The sequence below is a fragment of the Lepus europaeus genome, chromosome 1 (assembly GCF_033115175.1).
Source record: "Lepus europaeus isolate LE1 chromosome 1, mLepTim1.pri, whole genome shotgun sequence".
Classification (NCBI taxonomy): Eukaryota; Metazoa; Chordata; class Mammalia; order Lagomorpha; family Leporidae; genus Lepus; species Lepus europaeus.
Genome location: NC_084827.1, coordinates 183,792,278 through 183,811,863, shown reverse-complemented (window position 1 = coordinate 183,811,863; position 19,586 = coordinate 183,792,278). Strand labels below are relative to the sequence as shown.

The following is a 19,586-nucleotide window of genomic DNA, read 5'->3' as shown; positions in this document are numbered from 1 at the left end:
AATACACACTCTGGAAGACAGATGGACATGGGAGACCCAGATGGAATTCCCGGACCCTGGCTTCAGCCTGGGGAGTGAATGAGGAGATGGGCAATCTGTCTCTGTCTCTCTGCCTTTCAAATAATAAAATAAAAATTCTAGATGGTGAGTATGGTTAAGGATGATGGAGGAGAAGCAATCGAGGGACTAGAGTGTACAAAGTGTACTAGAGTGTACGAGTGGACAGAGCAGCTAGCTAATGAGACAGTTAAGACACCATTAAGTTTTTGAAAAGCACAAAGAAAATACTAAAAGTATACCAAATCTTAGTGTTTTATTTAAAAATTATTTTACTTATTTGAAAACATTTATTTATTTATTTATTTAGAACAACAGAGAAAGAGATCTTCCATCTGCAGGTTTACTCCCCAAATGGCCTCAATAGCCAGGGCTGGGCCAGTTGAAAGCCCGGAGCCTGGAACTCCATCTGGGACTGCCATGAGGGTGGCAGGGGTTTAAGTACTTAAGCCATCACCTGCTGTTTTCCCAGGCCCATTAGCAAGGAGCTAGATTGGAAGCAGAACAGCCAGGATGCACACCAGTGCTCTGATATGGGTCACCGGCACTCGGCAGCGAGCTTAACCTGCTGCACCACAACACGAGCACCAATACGTATTCTTTCTGAATGGTAAAAGCAGTGATCTCGGCTGGCGCCGTGGCTTAACAGGCTAATCCTCCGCCTTGCAGCGCCAGCACCCCGGGTTCTAGTCCCGGTCGGGGCACCGATCCTGTCCCGGTTGCCCCTCTTCCAGGCCAGCTCTCTGCTGTGGCCAGGGAGTGCAGTGGAGGATGGCCCAAGTGCTTGGGCCCTGCACCCCATGGAAGACCAGGAGAAGCACCTGGCTACTGCCATTGGAACAGCGCGGTGCGCCGGCCGCAGCGCACCTACCGCGGCGGCCACTGGAGGGTGAACCAACGGCAAAAAGGAAGACCTTTCTCTCTGTCTCCCTCTACTGTCCACTCTGCCTGTCAAAAAAAAAAAAAAAAGCAGTGATCTCTTTCTTTGTACTTTCCCCAAGTTTTTGATGTTTTACCAAAAATTTCAAGAAACAGAACAAAGGGAAAAGGCAGAGGAAGAAACACACAGCTTTCTATCAACATCCCAAGCCTCCTCCCTCCTGACCCTACGGCTGCATCCCAGAATGACCCGGGGGTGAAGAGGTCCTGTCACTGCAGGGAAGTGACCAGATGTGGCCCAATGTGCACAGTGCAACCTCCCCAATGAGGCTCCTCTGTGGGCTCAGGCAGGAAAATGGGCACAACGCCACCCCTACTCCCCACCCCCCACAATTCCCACTGTGTGCACTGAAACCCCAGGCTACTCACTGATCTCCTCCATCACCACGGTGTTGTCCATGGCGATGTGAACAGCCAGGGAGCTCCACGTGTCAAAGACGGCCAGCTTCCTAGGCAGATTGGGAGAGACACGCCGTGAGCCTCCCACCATCACAGATGCTGCATCCTGGCCCAGGGTTCAGCTGCTCCTTGGGGGAGAGGAAGTCAAGGGGCACGAACGCCACGGAAGGGAGAAAGCGGAGGCTGGCGCCTCTCTTGCTCACTCAGGCCCAGGGTCCATGTCCAGAGACACAGCGCACGGCAAGAGCCCCTCGGGCAGCACAGACAGAGAGAACACGTGCCAGGCCCTCGATGCTGCAGCTCCCACCAATTCTGAGGCAGGCTGCCCTAGCCCAGTCTCACTGTGCACCCGGCGCCAGCGCCTCTCTGCTCGCCCCAATGCCACCAACCACGGAGCAGACAATGGCGTTCTCACGGAGACCTACTGGAGAGCAAAACGGTAAATGACAGTGGGAAGGAAGGGCAGATTCTGCAGGTGTCGGGAGCCTGACAGACTGCGGGATGCAGCAGAGAGGCACAGCGCCAGAGAAGGCCGAGGCAGCAGGGGCGTGGTCTGTCTGGGGACAGAAGCACAAGCACACAGGAGAGCAGCCTGCTCCTCCCCTCCAGTCCACTGCAGTGCTGACAGACAGCAGCCCTCTGGAGGCCGACGCCCAGGGGAGGCGCCACTCAGAGCAGCTGCCAGGAGGGCCCTGACAGCGCATGGGCAGGGCCCGGCACGTAACCCAGGTGCACACTACAGGAAGGTCCCAGGCAAAGGGACACCAGGGGGATGCAGCCAGGGAACTGTGTTGGCTGGGAAGGTCCTGGCCATCCAGAGCACGGACATGCTGGCTGGTATTTACAAACACAACCTCAGAATGGCCAAGAGAGAAGAGACCCAGAAGGAGGCACGAGGGGAACCCTGGTCAGCATCTGGATGTATTTTGGGCAGAAAGAGACAAAGGAGTCTGGAGTGACCCTGGATTGGGCCTGAGAGCATGGCATTCCCCGCAGAGCAGCAGGCTGGCTCGGGGTGGGGTAGGGGCTGGAGGGGTCTATGGCCCTCACACAGTCTCTGGATGTGCTGCTCGAGAAGCAGCGGGACCCGAGTCTGGAACTGGGGACGAATCAGCCCTGGAGACGCAGCCCTGGGCACTGTCCCTGTGCAGAGGACAGTGCTGGGCAAGGGGCACTCACAGGTCAGCTAAGAGGGGCCAGCAACGGAGCAGAGGGGGCCACGGGGACAGGACGACAAAGAGAGAGAGCAGCCCAGCTCCCATCAGGGGAGCAGGCACAGTGCCCAGGCTCTGGGTGAGGATGACAGGAACTACAATAAGGGGGGAACCTGGACAGGCTCCCCAGCGGCAGCAGCAGGAGGGGAGGGGCTACAGAACACACAGTGAGGTGGAAGGACTGGGTCTGGCTGAGGGCCCTGAGAGGCAAAGAGTGGGGTCCACACAGCACAGGCTGAGGGGACAGCCTGGGGACCGCTGGCACTGAAATGTGGACACATGAAGAGTCCAAGCTGGGTGCAGTGACAGGTGGACAGGGACCAGGGGACTAGGCCTTGTAGGGAAAGCCCGGCTACAGACGGGCTCAAAGACCCGGCAAGGAGACCCTGGGTGGGTGGGTCCTGGGACCCATCAGACCAAGCAGACTGCGAGGCAACAACTGACCAGAAACCACGTGGGAGGAGCCACATCCCAGAAACTGAAGGTGCTGGTGGGGGCGGGGGCAGAAGGCGGCAAATGTTCCTTGGGAGCCTGTGAGGGACCCGGCAGTGAGAGTGTGGGGAGATGGGCAAGGCAGCAGCTGCCCTGGAACCCACAGAGGTGGAAGGGCTGCCTCCCCCACGACTGCTGTGGCTCCACATCAGCTTCCCCTGCCCAGACCACGAGAAAGCACCACCTGGACAGAGCCCTGGGCCCTGCAAAAACGGCCATGATCTACAGCAAGGCACTCATTGTATTGGAAAACAAATTCTGCTTCCCACAACCGCTGACACGGCCACCTGAGGACCCTCTCGAGGGCCCTCCAGTGAAGAGGAAAGGGCCTCTTCCTTCCCTTGGCAACAAAGACAGGACGGGGTGGCCCCAGGGAACAGGGCAGGGCTGGGCTGGTACGTACTTGAGGACCTGGGCGACAGTGTTGGGCCCATACCACTGGCCTACTGACTTGCCCTCGCCGACGCCCATTTGTGCTGTGGAAGACAGATCCAGGTGAGCGGCACACCCTCCCTCCCATCCTGACCACCATCCCGTGTCCTGTGCCCTCGGAAAGCACTTTGCAGGAGGCCTGGACAGGCCAGCCCACCCTCCAGGAGATGCCAGGACGCTTCCTCCAGGAGGGGGGCAGGAAAGGTCGAAGCTTCTCAGGTCTGCTCTTCACTGAGGAAGCGCCCTGTTTCTCTCTCAGGCCTGTTAACCCCGTCCCCAGCTGAGCACAGACCGCTCCGAGCTGGGCCTGTATGACAAAGGCCACCTGAGCACCCAGACCCAGACAAGGCACACGGGAACAAGAACCTCTGAGGTGGAGTCCCGTTTTCACAGGCTCTGATGGACAGCAGCCACTGCAGGCCGTAAGGGCACAGTGCTAGGGCAAGGCCTGGGATCTGACCTCTTACTGCATCTCACAGCCCCCCCCACACTCGAGCCCATGCATCTCACAGCCCCCGCCCCCCACTCGAGCCCATGCATCTCACAGCCCCCCCCACACTTGAGCCCACGCATCTCACAGCCCCCCGACTCGAGCCCATGCATCTCACAGCCCCCCGACTGGAGCCCATGCATCTCACAGCCCCGCCCCCCCCCAAGCCCATGCATCTCACAGCCCCCGCCCCCCACTCGAGCCCATGCATCTCACAGCCCCCGCCCCCCACTTGAGCCCACGCATTTCACAGCCCCCCCCCCACACACACTCGAGCCCATGCATCTCACAGCCCCCGCCCACACTCGAGCCCAAAAGAGCTCTCTGGGGAGCTGGGGACGCGGCGCCCTCCCGACCTATCTGGTGAATGGAGTAGTAGCTGTCCTTCCTGTCCATGAAGGCATGCAGGACACTCAAGTAGCTGTCTGGCTGCCTCTTCTGCTGTGTCCACCGCCAATCTGACAGACACAGACACAGGTCAGCTTCACCACCACCAGAGGAAACACAGAGGCGCAGGCGGCACCCAGACTCCCCGGACGCCGGCTCTGCACACGCACGCCAAGGCCGACACCCCGGAGTCTTATCGAGGGTGGAGACCTGACGCATGAACGGCTCTGGAGGCCCCCGGGGTCTAAGTCACTGAGGCGGCCTCAGCTGGCCACACTCATGAGGACACCATGCAACTGCCCCTGCACCAGCAACAAGGGACTTGAACCTCCAAACTGTAAGTTCACATAATTGCATCTATTAAAGTCAGCCATCAAGCCAGTGCGTGATCACCCCAGAAAACCCCAAATTCTAGCTGCTGCTTTACCTGGGCTCTTTTTTAAAATCCCCTTTCCCCATAGTCCTCTCTGCTCCTAATATGGCTGTGAGCTCCCCACTCCGGCCACACTCACCTCGGCCTAAGTGCCGACACACCAGGGCTTGGGCGAAGATCATCTGGCCACACCGCAGCATGCAGCCCCAGCCCGTGTCTGAGGTGGGGCCAGTTCCCCCTGTGTGGACAAGGAGGAGGACGCGTGGTCAGAGGGGCTGCGCAGCGGAGGTGTGGACACCCTCGTCCATCCGCTCTGCCTGCCTCAGTAACACAGGGGCCACGCTCGCCCAGCGACCTGTCCTGACAGCCCCTCAAACACACGGCGGAGGCTCGTGCAGCACAGGCGAGGACACCCTCATCCATCCACTCTGCCTGCCTCAGTAACACAGGGGCCACGCTCGCCCAGCGACCTGTCCTGACGGCCCCTCAAACACACGGCGGAGGCTCGCGCAGCGGAGGTGTGGACACCCTCGTCCATCCGCTCTGCCTGCCTCAGTAACACAGGGGCCACGCTCGCCCAGCGACCTGTCCTGACGGCCCCTCAAACACACGGCGGAGGCTCGTGCAGCGGAGGTGTGGACACCCTCATCCATCCACTCTGCCTGCCTCAGTAACACAGGGGCCACGCTCGCCCAGCGACCTGTCCTGACGGCCCCTCAAACACACGGCGGAGGCTCGTGCAGCACAGGCGAGGACACCCTCATCCATCCACTCTGCCTGCCTCAGTAACACAGGGGCCACGCTCGCCCAGCGACCTGTCCTGACGGCCCCTCAAACACACGGCGGAGGCTCGCGCAGCGGAGGTGTGGACACCCTCGTCCATCCGCTCTGCCTGCCTCAGTAACACAGGGGCCACGCTCGCCCAGCGACCTGTCCTGACGGCCCCTCAAACACACGGCGGAGGCTCGTGCAGCGGAGGTGTGGACACCCTCATCCATCCACTCTGCCTGCCTCAGTAACACAGGGGCCACGCTCGCCCAGCGACCTGTCCTGACGGCCCCTCAAACACACGGCGGAGGCTCGTGCAGCACAGGCGAGGACACCCTCATCCATCCACTCTGCCTGCCTCAGTAACACAGGGGCCACGCTCGCCCAGCGACCTGTCCTGACGGCCCCTCAAACACACGGCGGAGGCTCGTGCAGCGGAGGTGTGGACACCCTCATCCATCCACTCTGCCTGCCTCAGTAACACAGGGGCCACGCTCGCCCAGCGACCTGTCCTGACAGCCCCTCAAACACACGGCGGAGGCTCGTGCAGCGGAGGTGTGGACACCCTCGTCCATCCGCTCTGCCTGCCTCAGTAACACAGGGGCCACGCTCGCCCAGCGACCTGTCCTGACGGCCCCTCAAACACACGGCGGATGCTCGTGCAGCGGAGGCTCATGCAGCGGAGGTGTGGCGTCTCAGTGCTGGGCTGACACCTCAGGCTCTTCACGTGCACTGTGTGACAGGTGCTTGGGAGACATCATGGAGGCTGCCAGCAGGAGCCCCAGGGATGCCACCACAGGCCTGTGACAGAGAAGGATGACAAAGGGCGCCACGTGGTGGGGGAGGCAGGTGGCAGCACACCAAGGTGGGGGAGCAGGGACTCAGGGTCCTGGCCCATACTTCACCCACCTCCCGCCTCCAGCAGATTCTCCCACACACTGGGGGACAGCCCAGCCTCCTGGGACAGAGGCAGCTGGCACGACGGGCAGCCGGGCAGCCGCGCTCACGGCAGGGCCCTCAGTCCTCGTCTGAGCAGCACACATCCTGTACATGGGCGGCAGGACTGAGCAGAGCTCCCGCGGCCCATCCCTGGCCCAGCCCTCCACGACACTGCCAAGAGGAAGACTGCTCTCCCGCACCGGTCTCCTGCCCAGCGCCTGGCACAGTCCTTGAGGACCAGGACTGAACAGAGGGCAGGCACCAAGCAGGTGTGCAGGAAAGATTTGTGGAATTCCCAGAGCGATTCTGACAAATCACAGCACCGAGCGTCCCGTGCGGGAGTGCGCACCTGCCTGTGCTGCATCTGGTACTTGTGGCTGCTTCATTTCCCCCTCGCGCCCAGAGAACACACGAGGCCCCGTTCAGAACGGTGCCTGCTCGGGGCACCATGATTTGGCCACCAGAGCAACGTCAGCCTCAGCCCTAGCCTCTGTTCTCGACGTCCAGAGCAGCCACACCCTGCAGCCACTGCAGGGCACAGGAGGAGGCAGACTCACTCAGAATGGAACGTGTGTCTGTGGGACGTAAAACACATCACATCCACTTTACCTCTCAGATCTCCCCACTGCTAAACGTGGAATGCACCAGAAAGGTGATGCATAGAGCAATGGCTTCCACACATTCTGGACCTGGAGCGAGAGACACAACGCGGACAGGACCCAGCACGCTCACTCAGATCCACAAACCGCAACTCAGTCTCCTGCAGCAACAAGCTATCTTCCTATGGCCAATGCACCATCACAATCTGTTCTGTCCTGCGTTCAGCAAAGGCTGGCTGCAGGCCAGAGCTGTGGTAGGTGAAGCTGCCACTTGCAACACCAGCATCCCATATCGGAGTGCTGTTTCGAGCCCGGCTGCTCCAATTCTGATCCAGTTCCCTGCTAACACGCCTGAAAAGGCAGAGGACGACGACTCAGTGCTCAGACCCCTGCCACACGTGTGGGATACCAGGATACAGTTCCTGGCCCAGACCCAGCTGCTGTGGCCCCCTGCCACACGTGTGGGATACCAGGATACAGTTCCTGGCCCAGACCCAGCTGCTGTGGCCCCCTGCCACACGTGTGGGATACCAGGATACAGTTCCTGGCCCAGACCCAGCTGCTGTGGCCCCCTGCCACACGTGTGGGATACCAGGATACAGTTCCTGGCCCAGACCCAGCTGCTGTGGCCCCCTGCCACACGTGTGGGATACCAGGATACAGTTCCTGGCCCAGACCCAGCTGCTGTGGCCCCCTGCCACATGTGTGGGATACCAGGATACAGTTCCTGGCCCAGACCCAGCTGCTGTGGCCCCCTGCCACACGTGTGGGATACCAGGATACAGTTCCTGGCCCAGACCCAGCTGCTGTGGCCCCCTGCCACACGTGTGGGATACCAGGATACAGTTCCTGGCCCAGTCCAGCTGCTGTGGCCATTTAGGGAATGAACCAGCAGATGGAAGGTCTCCCTCTCTCTCTCTGTGGCTCTACCTTTCAAATAAATAAGTAAATCCATCTTTACAAATAAAATAAACTGCTGGTTGTGCCCTGACGTGACTTCGACACTCAGGACAAGTGGTGACCTGAGTGGCGTCAGAAGCCTGCAGTGACACGCCAGACCTGCCATCCCTGGGCCCTCAGCTGCCTCACATCTCCAGGGTTGCCTAAGGGCTGTGGCAAAGTATCTGGCCCAGAGCACGAGCAAGCTTTCTCCTCCCTAGAACGCCGCAGCACCAACGGGCACTCACCAATGGCCGGGAAGTTCTTCCTGTATGTGAACCACAGTCTAGACGCCACATCGGACAAGATCTCGTTCTTTTCTAGAGGTTATTTAAGAGAAGAACACACAGGGGAGCCATGAGTCTGCAGGCCACAGCACAGAGGTCAGTCGCAACCATGAGGATCCCAGCCCCTGCCGCGGCACAACTCACACCTGTGAGAAGGCTGTACTTTCTACCCAGTATCCACACGGGCTCCGAGGTCTCGGGGAAATCCTCAAACTCGGCAAACCGGAGAGTGTCGTAGGTCAGAGTGGCTGTCGAGAGCAGAAACACACATCGATCAGGCTTCCAGGATTTCATAAGATACAGCATATCTATACCAAAATGAACATGCGTGTCAATTCCTTTTTCTTTACTACTTGAAGGCAGAATGAAAGGGGGGGAGACATAAAGAGATCTCCCTTTTGCTGGCTGTGATGTTTGGGGCTGGGCCAGGACAAAGCCAGGAGCCCGGGCTCGTCGGCAGGGCAGCAGCCAGGACTTGAACCGGCCCTCCACATGTGACACTGGCATCAGAGGTGGTGGCTTATCCAGCTGCACAACACCAGCCCTACACGTGGCACGCCCTGTGTGTCCGGTGCCACCACAGCCACCGCTGTCAGGAAAACTACACGTGCAGGAGCCAGCAGCGGATGTGAGCCTGAGGAAACCGGCTGGGGCCGGCCTGAATAGAATGTACACTTAAAAACAAAAAAAGAAAACTGACCCAAACAATTGTTTTAGACTTAAAATGTTTAAAGCCTAGAGGACAAAGTGACATGAAACCACACCCTTGGTCTTCGTGGGCCAGGGAGGCCACAGGAAAACCAGAGCATGGAGTCAGCTGTCCCGGACACCTCAGCTTCACCGCAGCTCTCCCAGCGGCACATGCTGTACTGGGGCAGCCTCTTCAGGGGCACAAGTGCTGGGCTCCTGGTCCCCTCCTTGGATGGCACAGTAAGGTGCAGGGGGTGGGCATGTGCTACTCCTGAATGGGAAGTGACCCCAGACATGAAGCCCCCTGCAAAGTCCTCCAATGGGCCTGATGCCAAGACATCATGCCTGGAATCTGCGTTCAGGGTGACACCACTCCTGGAGGGGAACATGTGGCCACACCCCATTCCCAGGAGTTGGCTGGTCAGGAGCCATAGTATCCACAAGCTGTGCTGACAAGGCCTTTGGGCTGGTTCTGTTTGCTTCAAGAAGGGACCCAGAGGCCCAACACCCTCCTGTCCACAGAACTGTGCCTGAGGAAGCCTGTGCTCTACACCGTTCCCAAACAAAAGCTTCTGGCAGGAGGACAGGGCCAAGTTGCACACAGCTCGCTCTGAGTTGGCATCCAGGTGTTTTTTTTGTTTGTTTTTGTTTTGTTTTATAATTTATTTGAGGGGCTAGCGCTGTGGCACAGCAGGTTAAATAAAGCACTGGCCTGAAGCGCCAGCATCCCATATGGACACCGGTTCTAGTCCCAGCTGCTCCTCTTCTGATCCAGCTCTCTGCTGTGGCCTGGGAGAGCAGCAGAAGATGGCTCAAGTGCTCCGGCCCCTGCACCCACGTGGGAGACCTGGAAGAAGCTCCTGGCTCCTGACTTCGGATCGGTCAACTCTGGCTGTTGCAGCCATCTGGGAAGTGAACCAGCGGATGGAAGACCTCTTTCTCTGTCTCTACCTCTCTCTGTAGCTCCATCTTTCAAATAAATAAAAATAAATCTTAAAAAAAAAAAAATTATTTGGGCCGGCGCCGCGGCTCAATAGGCTAATCCTCCGCCTGTGGCGCTGGCACCCCGGGGTTCTAGTCCCAGCTGGGGCGCCGGATTCTGTCCCAGTTGCTCCTCTTCCAGGTCAGCTCTCTGCTGTGGCCAGGGAAGGCAGTGTAGGATGGCCCAAGTGCTTGGGCCCTGCACCCGCATGGGAGACCAGGAGAAGCTCCTGGCTTTGGATCAGCTCGGTGCACCGGCCACAGCGGCCACTTGGGGGATGAACCAATGGAAAAGGAAGACTTTTCTCTCGGTCTACTCTGCCTGTCAAAAAAAAATTTTTTTTGAGGGGCTGATGCTGTGGTGTAGAGGGTGAAGCTGCCGCCTGCAGTACTGGCATCCCATATGGGTGCCTGTTTGAGACCTGGCTGCTCCACTTCCAATCCAGCTCCCTGCTAATGGCCTGGGAAAGCAGTGGAAGATGCCCCAAGTCCTTGGGCCCCTGTGCCTGTGTGGGAGACCCAGAAGAGGCTCCTGGCTCCTGGCTCCGGTTCAGCTCAGCTCCGGCCATTGCATCATTTGGGGAGTAAGCCAGCAGATGGAAGACCTCTCTGCTTCTGCCTCTGCCTCTCTGTAACTCTGCCTTTCAAATAAATAAATAAATCTCTAACACATGGAACAGCCAGGGCTAAGCCAGACTGAAGCCAGGAAACCAGAACTCAACCCAGGTCTCCACATGGCTGCAGGAAGCCCAGTACCGGAGCCATCACCTGGTGCTCCAAGGGTGAACATTAGCAGGAAGATGGAGGGAAACACCCAGGGCAGGCACTCTGGTACCAATGCCACGTCCCAAGTCATTGTGGCACCAGACGCCTACCCAGACTCCACGTGTGAGAGCAGCCCGCCTCTCAGTGACAACGGCAAACACAACACCACGAAAGCACGAAGTCACCTGAAGTCCCCTCCCCTGCCAACACCTCCTGAAGTCTACCCACAGACCCACTGCAGACAAGACCACATCTGCGGCTTCCTCATCTCTACCTTGTTTTTCTAAAAAAATAAAATAAAATAAAACAAAGATTTTATTTATTTGAAAGGCAGAGTGACAGAGTGAGGGAGCAAGAAAGAAATCTGTCAAATGCTGGTTTGCTCCCCAAATGGTTGGCGAAGGTCAGGGCTGGGCCAGGCTGAAGCCAGGAGCCAGGAGCTCCATCCAGGTCTCCCACAGGGTGGCAGGGGCCCATCATCCACTGCCTCCCAGGTGCATCAGCAGAAACCGGATCAGAAATGAGCAGCTGGCTCTGCTGTGGGATGCCAGCATCACAGACAGCAGCTACACCCACTGTGCCAACACGGGCCCCGTCTTCACCTTTCCGACAACGAGGCCATCACTGTATATGTATCCTACCAACCCACGCGGTGCTATCAGCAACAGGTGCACCCTGTCACAGACTGCTGGCACAAGCTCACTCATGCTCAACGTCACAGACCGTGGCACCAACATGCCTGCCACGTGTGTTCACTGTCTCACTGCCAGCATGAGTGTCTCTGCCACACACGTGTTCAGTCTCACTGCTGGCAAAAGTGTCCCCGCCACACACGTGTTCACTGTCTCACTGCTGGCAAAAGTGTCCCCGCCACACACGTGTTCACTCTCATACTGCCAGCACATGTGTCCCCGCCACACACGTGTTCCCTGTCACACTGCCGGCACAAGTGTCCCCACCACATACGTGTTCACTCTCATACTGCCAGCACAAGTGTTCACTGTCATAGACTGCTGGCATGAGTGTCCCTGCTACATGCATGTTCCCTGTCTCAGACTGCCAGCACGAGTGTCCCCGCCACACACGTGTTCACTGTCACACTGCCGGCACAAGTGTCCCCACCACACACGTGTTCACTGTCACAGACTGCCGGCATGTGTCCCTGCCACACGCGTGTTCACTGTACTGGACTGCCGGCACAAACGTCCCTGCCACACGCGTGTTCACTGTCACAGACTGCCGGCACCAGCGTCCCTGCCACACGCATGTTCACTGTCACAGACTGCTGGCACCAGCGCTCTGCCATGTTTCTACACAAGGCCCAACCCTTCAGGGAGAAACGGGCAGGGGCCCTCAGGACCCGGATCCCAGCTCAGGCGCTCACTGCGGGTTCCCAGGCCACTGAATTCACGTCTAGCCACAGCCCATCCCACACCCGTAAGCTGGGGTAATAACAGGGCAGCCTTGCGTGTGGCTGTGAGGCTTCCCACACACACGTGGGGCTCCGGACTCGGCTGGCGTCGTGGGGTTACAGACACACAAGCCTCACCACGCCCAGCAGCGAATCCACAAGCACAGCGCTCGGCTTCCTGAGAGGCGTGAGGGCAGCACTGGGGGACAGCAGGGACCACGCCCTGCAGCTCCGCCCTCCCCTGTCCAGGCTTTCAGAGACCATGTCCGCCACGCTGACTCCACGTAAGCTTCCTGTCCCCGGTGACCTGACCTGCAATGGAGTCACGCTCAGGCCTCCCTCTAGGAGAAGCTGCGAACATCCACCTCTCCGGAGACTTCAACCTCGAGGCTGTGTTCAACGCGCACACTCAGACCAGAACGTTCTCAGGGCAGGAGCTGCGAACACCCCCATCCGACTCCAACTCAAAGAGGGCAGGGCAGGCACTTTAATCCCTGTTGGCACCGGAACCTCCTAGTGAGATCTGAGATACCCCCAAAGACCCAGCTTTGAGCTAAAAATGCAGTATCTATCAAATCCTGGAGTTGATGAGTGCATTGGATAAGCCTCTCTGTGGAGCATTCCAGAAGGATCCATCGGTGGTGGCACTGGAACTGGAGGAGGGGGGCTGAGCTTCCATGGTATCCAGCCTCCAGTATTCAAAATATAAATAAACAGGGCTGGCGCTGCAGCTCACTTGGCTAATCCTCCGCCCGCGGCGCTGGCACCCCGGGTTCTAGTCCTGGTTGGGGTGTCAGATTCTGTCCCGGTTGCTCCTCTTCCAGGCCAGCTCTCTGCTGTGGCCCGGGAGTGCAGTGGAGGATGGCCCAAGTGCTTGGGCCCTGCACTCGCATGGGAGACCAGGAGGAAGCACCTGGCTCCTGGCTTCGGATCAGTGCAGCACACCGGCCGCAGCGGCCACTTGGGGGATGAACCAACGGAAAAGGAAGACCTTTCTCTCTGTCTCTCTCTCACTAACTCTGCCTGTCAAAAAAAAAAAAAAATATATATATATATATATATACACACACACATATGTATAAATAACAAAGGACGAAGTCAAGCATTTGAAGCAGAAATGGAAGAAGGCTCACTCTGGAAACAGGGTGACAGCCAGGCCTACTTCCTGGTTTATCAGCACACTTTATAGGCAAGGAAGCCGACTTCAGAGGGAACAACACCAACACTCCTGCTGCAACCACGACAATTATGGGCTGGGTGGCCTCATGAGCTGGCAGCCAGCAAGCAGACCAGTGGGGCAAGATGACCACAAGTCCCTGGGGAGGCTTCCACGCTCCCTCCCCGCATCCCAGCTTCCGTGCTCTTCCCGGCTGGGATGCGCCCAGGCCCCTCCCAGAACCTCCCCTGTGCAGGATGAGAGCCACACCGCAGTGTCCCCTCTTCTCGACACCTGGATGACACCGCAAGGGGGGCACCCGTGTGTCACACTGGCCAGCACAATCCCCTCAGTGAGCAGTCAGAGGTCTGAGCCACTACCAGCCGGCTGGGAACCTTTCTGTGCCTCAGCTCTGGCCCACTCTGCCCCGTCACAGAACTGGGTAAGGGGGAAACGGGAGCGCCTTCTCCAGTCCCTGGCGGTGAGACGGGCACACACAGCCTCCAATTCTATCCCCAGACTGGCTGCAGTCCCAAACACAATATAAACTGAGCAAAATACGTGAATTTCTTTACTAGAACTGAACCTTGCATGCAGAAGCCTTTCGTGGCTGGCTCCCAGAGCCCTCCGCACGCAGGCTGCAGGACAGGCATGGTGGACCCCAGGGAGCACAGGAAGGCCCTCACACCTGGGTCCTCGTCGAACTGCAGTGGTGTGACGAGCAGGAGCTGAACAGCTCCACCACACTATCAACAAGAAACAAGCAAGAGCTACACTGCCTGCAGGAGATACCGCCCACGGCCCGCACACGCCCTCCTGAGACCTTATCAGCCCCACACTGACCCCCAAAAGTGCACACACAAACTGCAGGCTGAAGAGGCCCACAGAGACTCCCTGGACAGACTCTCCCGAGCGGCAGAGGGAGAGCTCCAGGTGACCCACCGCACTCTGACCTTCCCATGAGAGAGTTCTCCCAGCCAGCTCTGTACCTACCCGACGCCGGGGCCCTGAGCTCGCCCGATGATGGGGCCTGACACCAGGGCCCTGAGCTCGCCCGATGATGGGGCCTGACACCAGGGCCCTGAGCTCGCCCGATGATGGGGCCTGACACCAGGGCCCTGAGCTCGCCCGATGATGGGGCCTGACACCAGGGCCCTGAGCTCGCCCGATGATGGGGCCTGACACCAGGGCTCTGAGCTCGCCCGATGATGGGGCCCTGTGCCTGCCCAACGCCAAGGCCCTGAGCTTGCCTGACACCAAGGCCCTGCTCGCCCTTCAAGACCTACATTCACCAGTCCAGAGCTACCACCCATGTGAATGCTGTGAGAATCCACCCTCCGAGGCTAAGACACGTTGTGAGGAGCAGCAGAGGTACTTTGGGAACCCAGGGTGGTCGGTTTGCCCAGTGTGCTGTGTGATTTAGAATGTGTGACTTCCCCACTGCATAATGAAGTCATTGGAACCAACACAGCCTTGGTGTCGTTACTACGCTAGCAACAAGAGGTTCCGCACCATCTGACGGCAGCCCCCAGCGGACCCTGCCTCGCCCGCACACGCTCCCAGTCGCCACTGCAGCACCATGCACAGATCATGGGCTCCTGACGTCTGTGGAGAATGACAGCCCACGTGTGCACTGAGTGACACACATCTGAACCTCAGCAGGCCCACAGATGGGCAAGGTGGCCAGCTCTGCCAGCGGCATAAGGGCCCAGGAAAAGGACAAATCCCGCGTGGAAAGCTCACAGTCACTGACAACTGCACGGGCTGGCCGTCACCAACTCCACTCGCCAGGGCTGCCGGCCACTCACAGGTGAGCTCCACTCGGGCATTCTCCATGGAAGGGCTTGCCTTTCTCACGACCCTGGCTGTGACCTCAGCTTAGCACCCTCGCGCCGTGACCTCAGCACCTCACATGGACCTCAGAACCCTCACACCGCAAACTCAGCACCTCCACGTGACCTTAGCACCCTCACATGTGACCTCAGCACCCTCACACGTGACCTCAGCACCCTCACACGTGACCTCAGCACCTCACACATGACCTCAGCACCCTCAGTGACCTCAGCACCTCACATGGACCTCAGAACCCTCACACCGCAAACTCAGCACCTCCACGTGACCTCAGCACCCTCACACATGACCTCAGCACCCTCACACGTGACCTCAGCACCCTCAGTGACCTCAGCACCTCACACATGACCTCAGCACCCTCACACGTGACCTCAGCACCCTCACCTGTGACCTCAGTACTCTCGTGCCGTGACCTCAGCACCATCACATGTGACCTCATCACCCTCACACCTTGACCTCAGCACCCTCACACATGACCTCAGCACCCTCAGTGACCTCAGCACCTCACGCCATGACCTCAGCACCCTCAGTGACCTCAGCACCTCACACATGACCTCAGCACCCTCAGTGACCTCAGCACCTCACACATGACCTCAGCACCCTCACCTGTGACCTCAGCACCCTCACGCTGTGACCTCAGCACCTTCACACATGACCTCAGCACTCTCAGCACCTCACACATGACCTCAGCACCCTCACCTGTGACCTCAGCACCCTCACGCTGTGACCTCAGCACCTCACACATGACCTCAGCACCCTCAGTGACCTCAGCACCTCACATGGACCTCAGAACCCTCACACCGCAAACTCAGCACCCCCACGTGACCTTAGCACCCTCACATGTGACCTCAGCAACCTCACGCCGTGACCTCAGCACCCTCACACGTGACCTCAGCACCCTCAGTGACCTCAGCACCCTCATGCCATGACCTCAGCACACTCACGCCGTGACCTCAGCACCCTCAGTGACCTCAGCACCCTCGCGCCATGACCTCAGCACCCTCACGCCATGACCTCAGCACCCTCGCGCCATGACCTCAGCACCTCACACATGACCTCAGCACCCTCACCTGTGACCTCAGCACCTCACACATGACCTCAGCACCATCACATGTGACCTCAGCACCCTCACGCACCACAGCAGGCCGTTTCTGAAGTGGTCCGTACAGCTGCTGGGATAGAGGTGTGCCTCAGGGCCAGTGTTGCGGCGTAGCAGGTAAAGCTTCTATCTGCGATGCCAGCTTCCTACATGGGCGCCAGTTCATGTCCAGCTGCTCCACTCGGACCCAATGGCCTGGGAAAAGCAGTGGAAGATGGCCCAAGTGCTTGGGCCCCTGCCACCCACACCTTCCCACCTCCATAGGAGACCTGGATGGAGCTCCTGGCGTCAGACTGGCCCAGCCCTGGCCCAGCCCTGGCCATTGCGGCCATCTGGGGAGTGAACAACAGATGGAAACTGTCACTATGCCTTTCAAATAAGTAAATAAATCTTTAAGAAAAAAAAGGAAGAGAGAAAGCAAGCAAGCAAGCAAGCGAGCGAGCTGTGCCTCAAAATGAATGCCAGTCTCCAGGGGATGATTTTATTTTGAAAAGAAGATATGACCAAATACTATTAATGCAGCAGGCAGAAAAAAGACCAGGCTCAGTGAGTTTCACCAGGCTTTCTCCACTTAGCTCCAATTACACTAATTAACCAGGAAGAAACACAAAAACCATAAGCAACAAATTTAGAGCTGACTGTAAAGTATCTCATTTTGAAAATACTTCCCTGGACACCTACATATTCTGAAAGATTAAACTTGATAAATAAACTCAACAGAAAGCCTCTCCTCTTCCCGTAGAAAGCTCTCATGTTTACGGTAACAACGTGATTGTGGTTATTTTAACCCCAAAGAGTTCATATGAAGACACTGGCTCAACGGCTCAGCTCAGAAAGAAAGGGAAGAAGAGAGACAAAGCAAGCAGCCCAGGTCCCAGCTCCATCAGACACACAGGGGACACGGCCCCAGCGAGCACCACACACAGGTCCCAGCTCCATCAGACGCACAGGGGACACGGCCCCAGCGAGCACCACACACAGGTCCCAGCTCCATCAGACGCACAGGGGACACGGCCCCAGCGAGCGCCACACACAGGTCCCAGCTCCATCAGACGCACAGGGGACACGGCCCCAGCGAGCGCCACACACAGGTCCCAGCTCCATCAGACGCACAGGGACACGGCCCCAGCGAGCACCACACACAGGTCCCAGCTCCATCAGACGCACAGGGGACACGGCCCCAGCGAGCACCACACACAGGTCCCAGCTCCATCAGACGCACAGGGGACACGGCCCCAGCGAGCGCCACACACAGGTCCCAGCTCCATCAGACGCACAGGGGACAGGGCCCCAGCGAGCGCCACACACAGGATGTCCACCTTAAAACCACTGCTCCTTCCCAGGCATTTCCAGTGTACACCAGTTACCTCACACACAAACTCTACGGACTGAAATTGTTTTTTTAAAAGATTTATTTATTTATTTACTTGGAAAGTGGAGTTACAGAGAAGTAGAGAGAGAGAGACAGAGACAGAGACAGAGAGAGGTCTTCCATCTGCTGGTTCACTCCCTAAATGGCCACAACGGCTGAAGCTGGTCCGATCTGAAGCCAGGAGCCAGGCGCTTCTCCCGGGTCTCCCACGCGGGTGCAGGGGCCCAAGGACTTGGGCCGTCTTCTACTGCTTTTTCAGGCCATTAGCAGAGAGCTGGATCAAAAGTGGAGCAGTCGGGTCTCAAACTGGCACCCATATGGGATGCTGGCACTGCAGATGGCAGCTCTACCTGCTGTGCCACAGCACCAGCCCCTGAAATCCTTGGTTTTTCTTTGAAAGGCAGAGAGAGAGAGAGAGAGAGAGAGGAGAAAGATGGGTCTTCCACCTGCTGGTTCACTTCTCAGATGCCCACAACAGCCAGGGCCAGCCAGGCTGAAGCCATGCGCAGGGAGCTCCAGCGAGATCTCTCCCGTGAGTGGAGGGCTGCCTCCCGGGATGTGGCGTGGCAGGAAGCTGGAGTGGGAAGTGGAGTCGGACGCCAACCCAGTGCTCGGGTGTGGGATGCGGGTGTGGGAAGCGGTGTCCTAACCCCTGTGCCGAAGGCCAACCCTGCAAACCCTCGCAGTGCTGGTCCCTCGACTGCCAACCTCCAGCCAGACGTGAGACGCACGAGCAACGTGGGCCCGAGACAGAGCTTGTCCTCAGGAATGGGCAGAGTGGCTGTGGCGGCGCTGCCCCTGCCAGCTCCTGCAGCCAGGAGCAGTGGGGAGAGCAAAAGCAAACCAGGGTCCACCTGCTCCTCCGAACCAGTCCCAGCCCTGCGACCTCCCACCCATCTCCAGCCCAGGCCGCTTCCCTCAGCTCCAAATCCACAAGGCCCCTGGGCATCACAGCACAACACCCAGCTCGGACGGCTGCCCGCCAGGGAGGCCTCCCCGGCCTCTTGGCGCCACGCCTCCCCACGTGCACCCTGGGGCCCAACCTTCAGAGCCTGTCCAGAATTCACGCCGACCCCTCGCCTCCCCACGGTCTCTGCAGTCCGCTCCGCACACACCGCAGCGAGTCGGCTGATCAGGCTCCCTGCACACACCCCAGGGGTCGCCATCCTGCTCCGAGCAAACGCCATGTCCTCACGAGGGCCTGCTCACTCGCCCTCGGCCCCCTGCACTTCCTGCACAGCCGTGGGTCCCAGCCAGAACACAACCTTCAGGGCACGTGTCCCCCACCAGCGGCTGCCAACCAGGCCTCCGTCCAGGACGTCCTCTCCCTCCTCTAAGTCCCAGGGTCTGGGGCCTGCCCTCAGCAGTGATGTGGTTTCCGGGGAAAGCTCGGCCGCCACGCGCGCCACACGCTAACACCTCCTCTGTTCCTGCAAGCGGCAGTGTCACCCCCGCGCACGTGAGGACGTCCCAAAGCGGAGCCCCGTTCCTCCCCGCGCTCAGCTCCGACCTGCGGGGCGACCACGTCGGACGCAAACCGCACAGGGAGGACGCGCGGGCTCCCCCACCCCCGACCCGCGTCAGCCCCGCGCCGCGCCGGGACCTTCCCCGGCCACCGTCGCAGCAGCGCGCCCGGGCCTTCCACGCCTGCGGGGATCCCAGGGCGCAAAGAAGCGGCCGTCCGTGCGGAAGCCTGCAAACGGTGCGGGGCCGACCGACAGCGTCGCCAGCAACGGCGAAGGCATCGTCCCCTCCCGAGGGAAACGCGGCAAACCCGGCCTCGCGTCGCCAGCAAGCTCGGGCCCGCCGCACGCACCCGCACAACACACAGCCCGGCGAGCTGGACAGGCACCCAGAGGAGCTCCCGGCCTCCGGCCTGCCGGTCACTTGGCGGTCTCGGCGCGGAGGCCCAGCCGTGCCGCCCGGAGCGCCGCCCCCAGGCCTCA

The 19,586-nt window shown here is 59.1% G+C and overlaps 1 protein-coding gene across 2 annotated transcripts in view; it reads right to left on the bottom strand.

Moving 5' to 3' along the window:
* Positions 1-19,586, bottom strand: part of ATG4B (autophagy related 4B cysteine peptidase) — a 28,166-nt gene that overhangs the window by 8,266 nt on the left and 314 nt on the right. The window contains exons 1-7 of one of the 2 annotated variants that reach the window (XM_062194388.1): positions 12,475-12,759; positions 8,462-8,563; positions 8,277-8,348; positions 4,923-5,021; positions 4,380-4,481; positions 3,505-3,577; positions 1,366-1,445 (exon numbers count right to left, since the gene is read on the bottom strand). In XM_062194388.1, the coding sequence (XP_062050372.1) occupies positions 1,366-1,445; positions 3,505-3,577; positions 4,380-4,481; positions 4,923-5,021; positions 8,277-8,348; positions 8,462-8,563; positions 12,475-12,523 (577 nt within the window). In that variant the 5' untranslated portion in view covers positions 12,524-12,759. Of the gene's footprint in view, positions 1-1,365; positions 1,446-3,504; positions 3,578-4,379; positions 4,482-4,922; positions 5,022-8,276; positions 8,349-8,461; positions 8,564-12,474; positions 12,760-19,586 lie in introns of those variants that run through there. The other variant, XM_062194398.1, reaches the window with a different exon arrangement.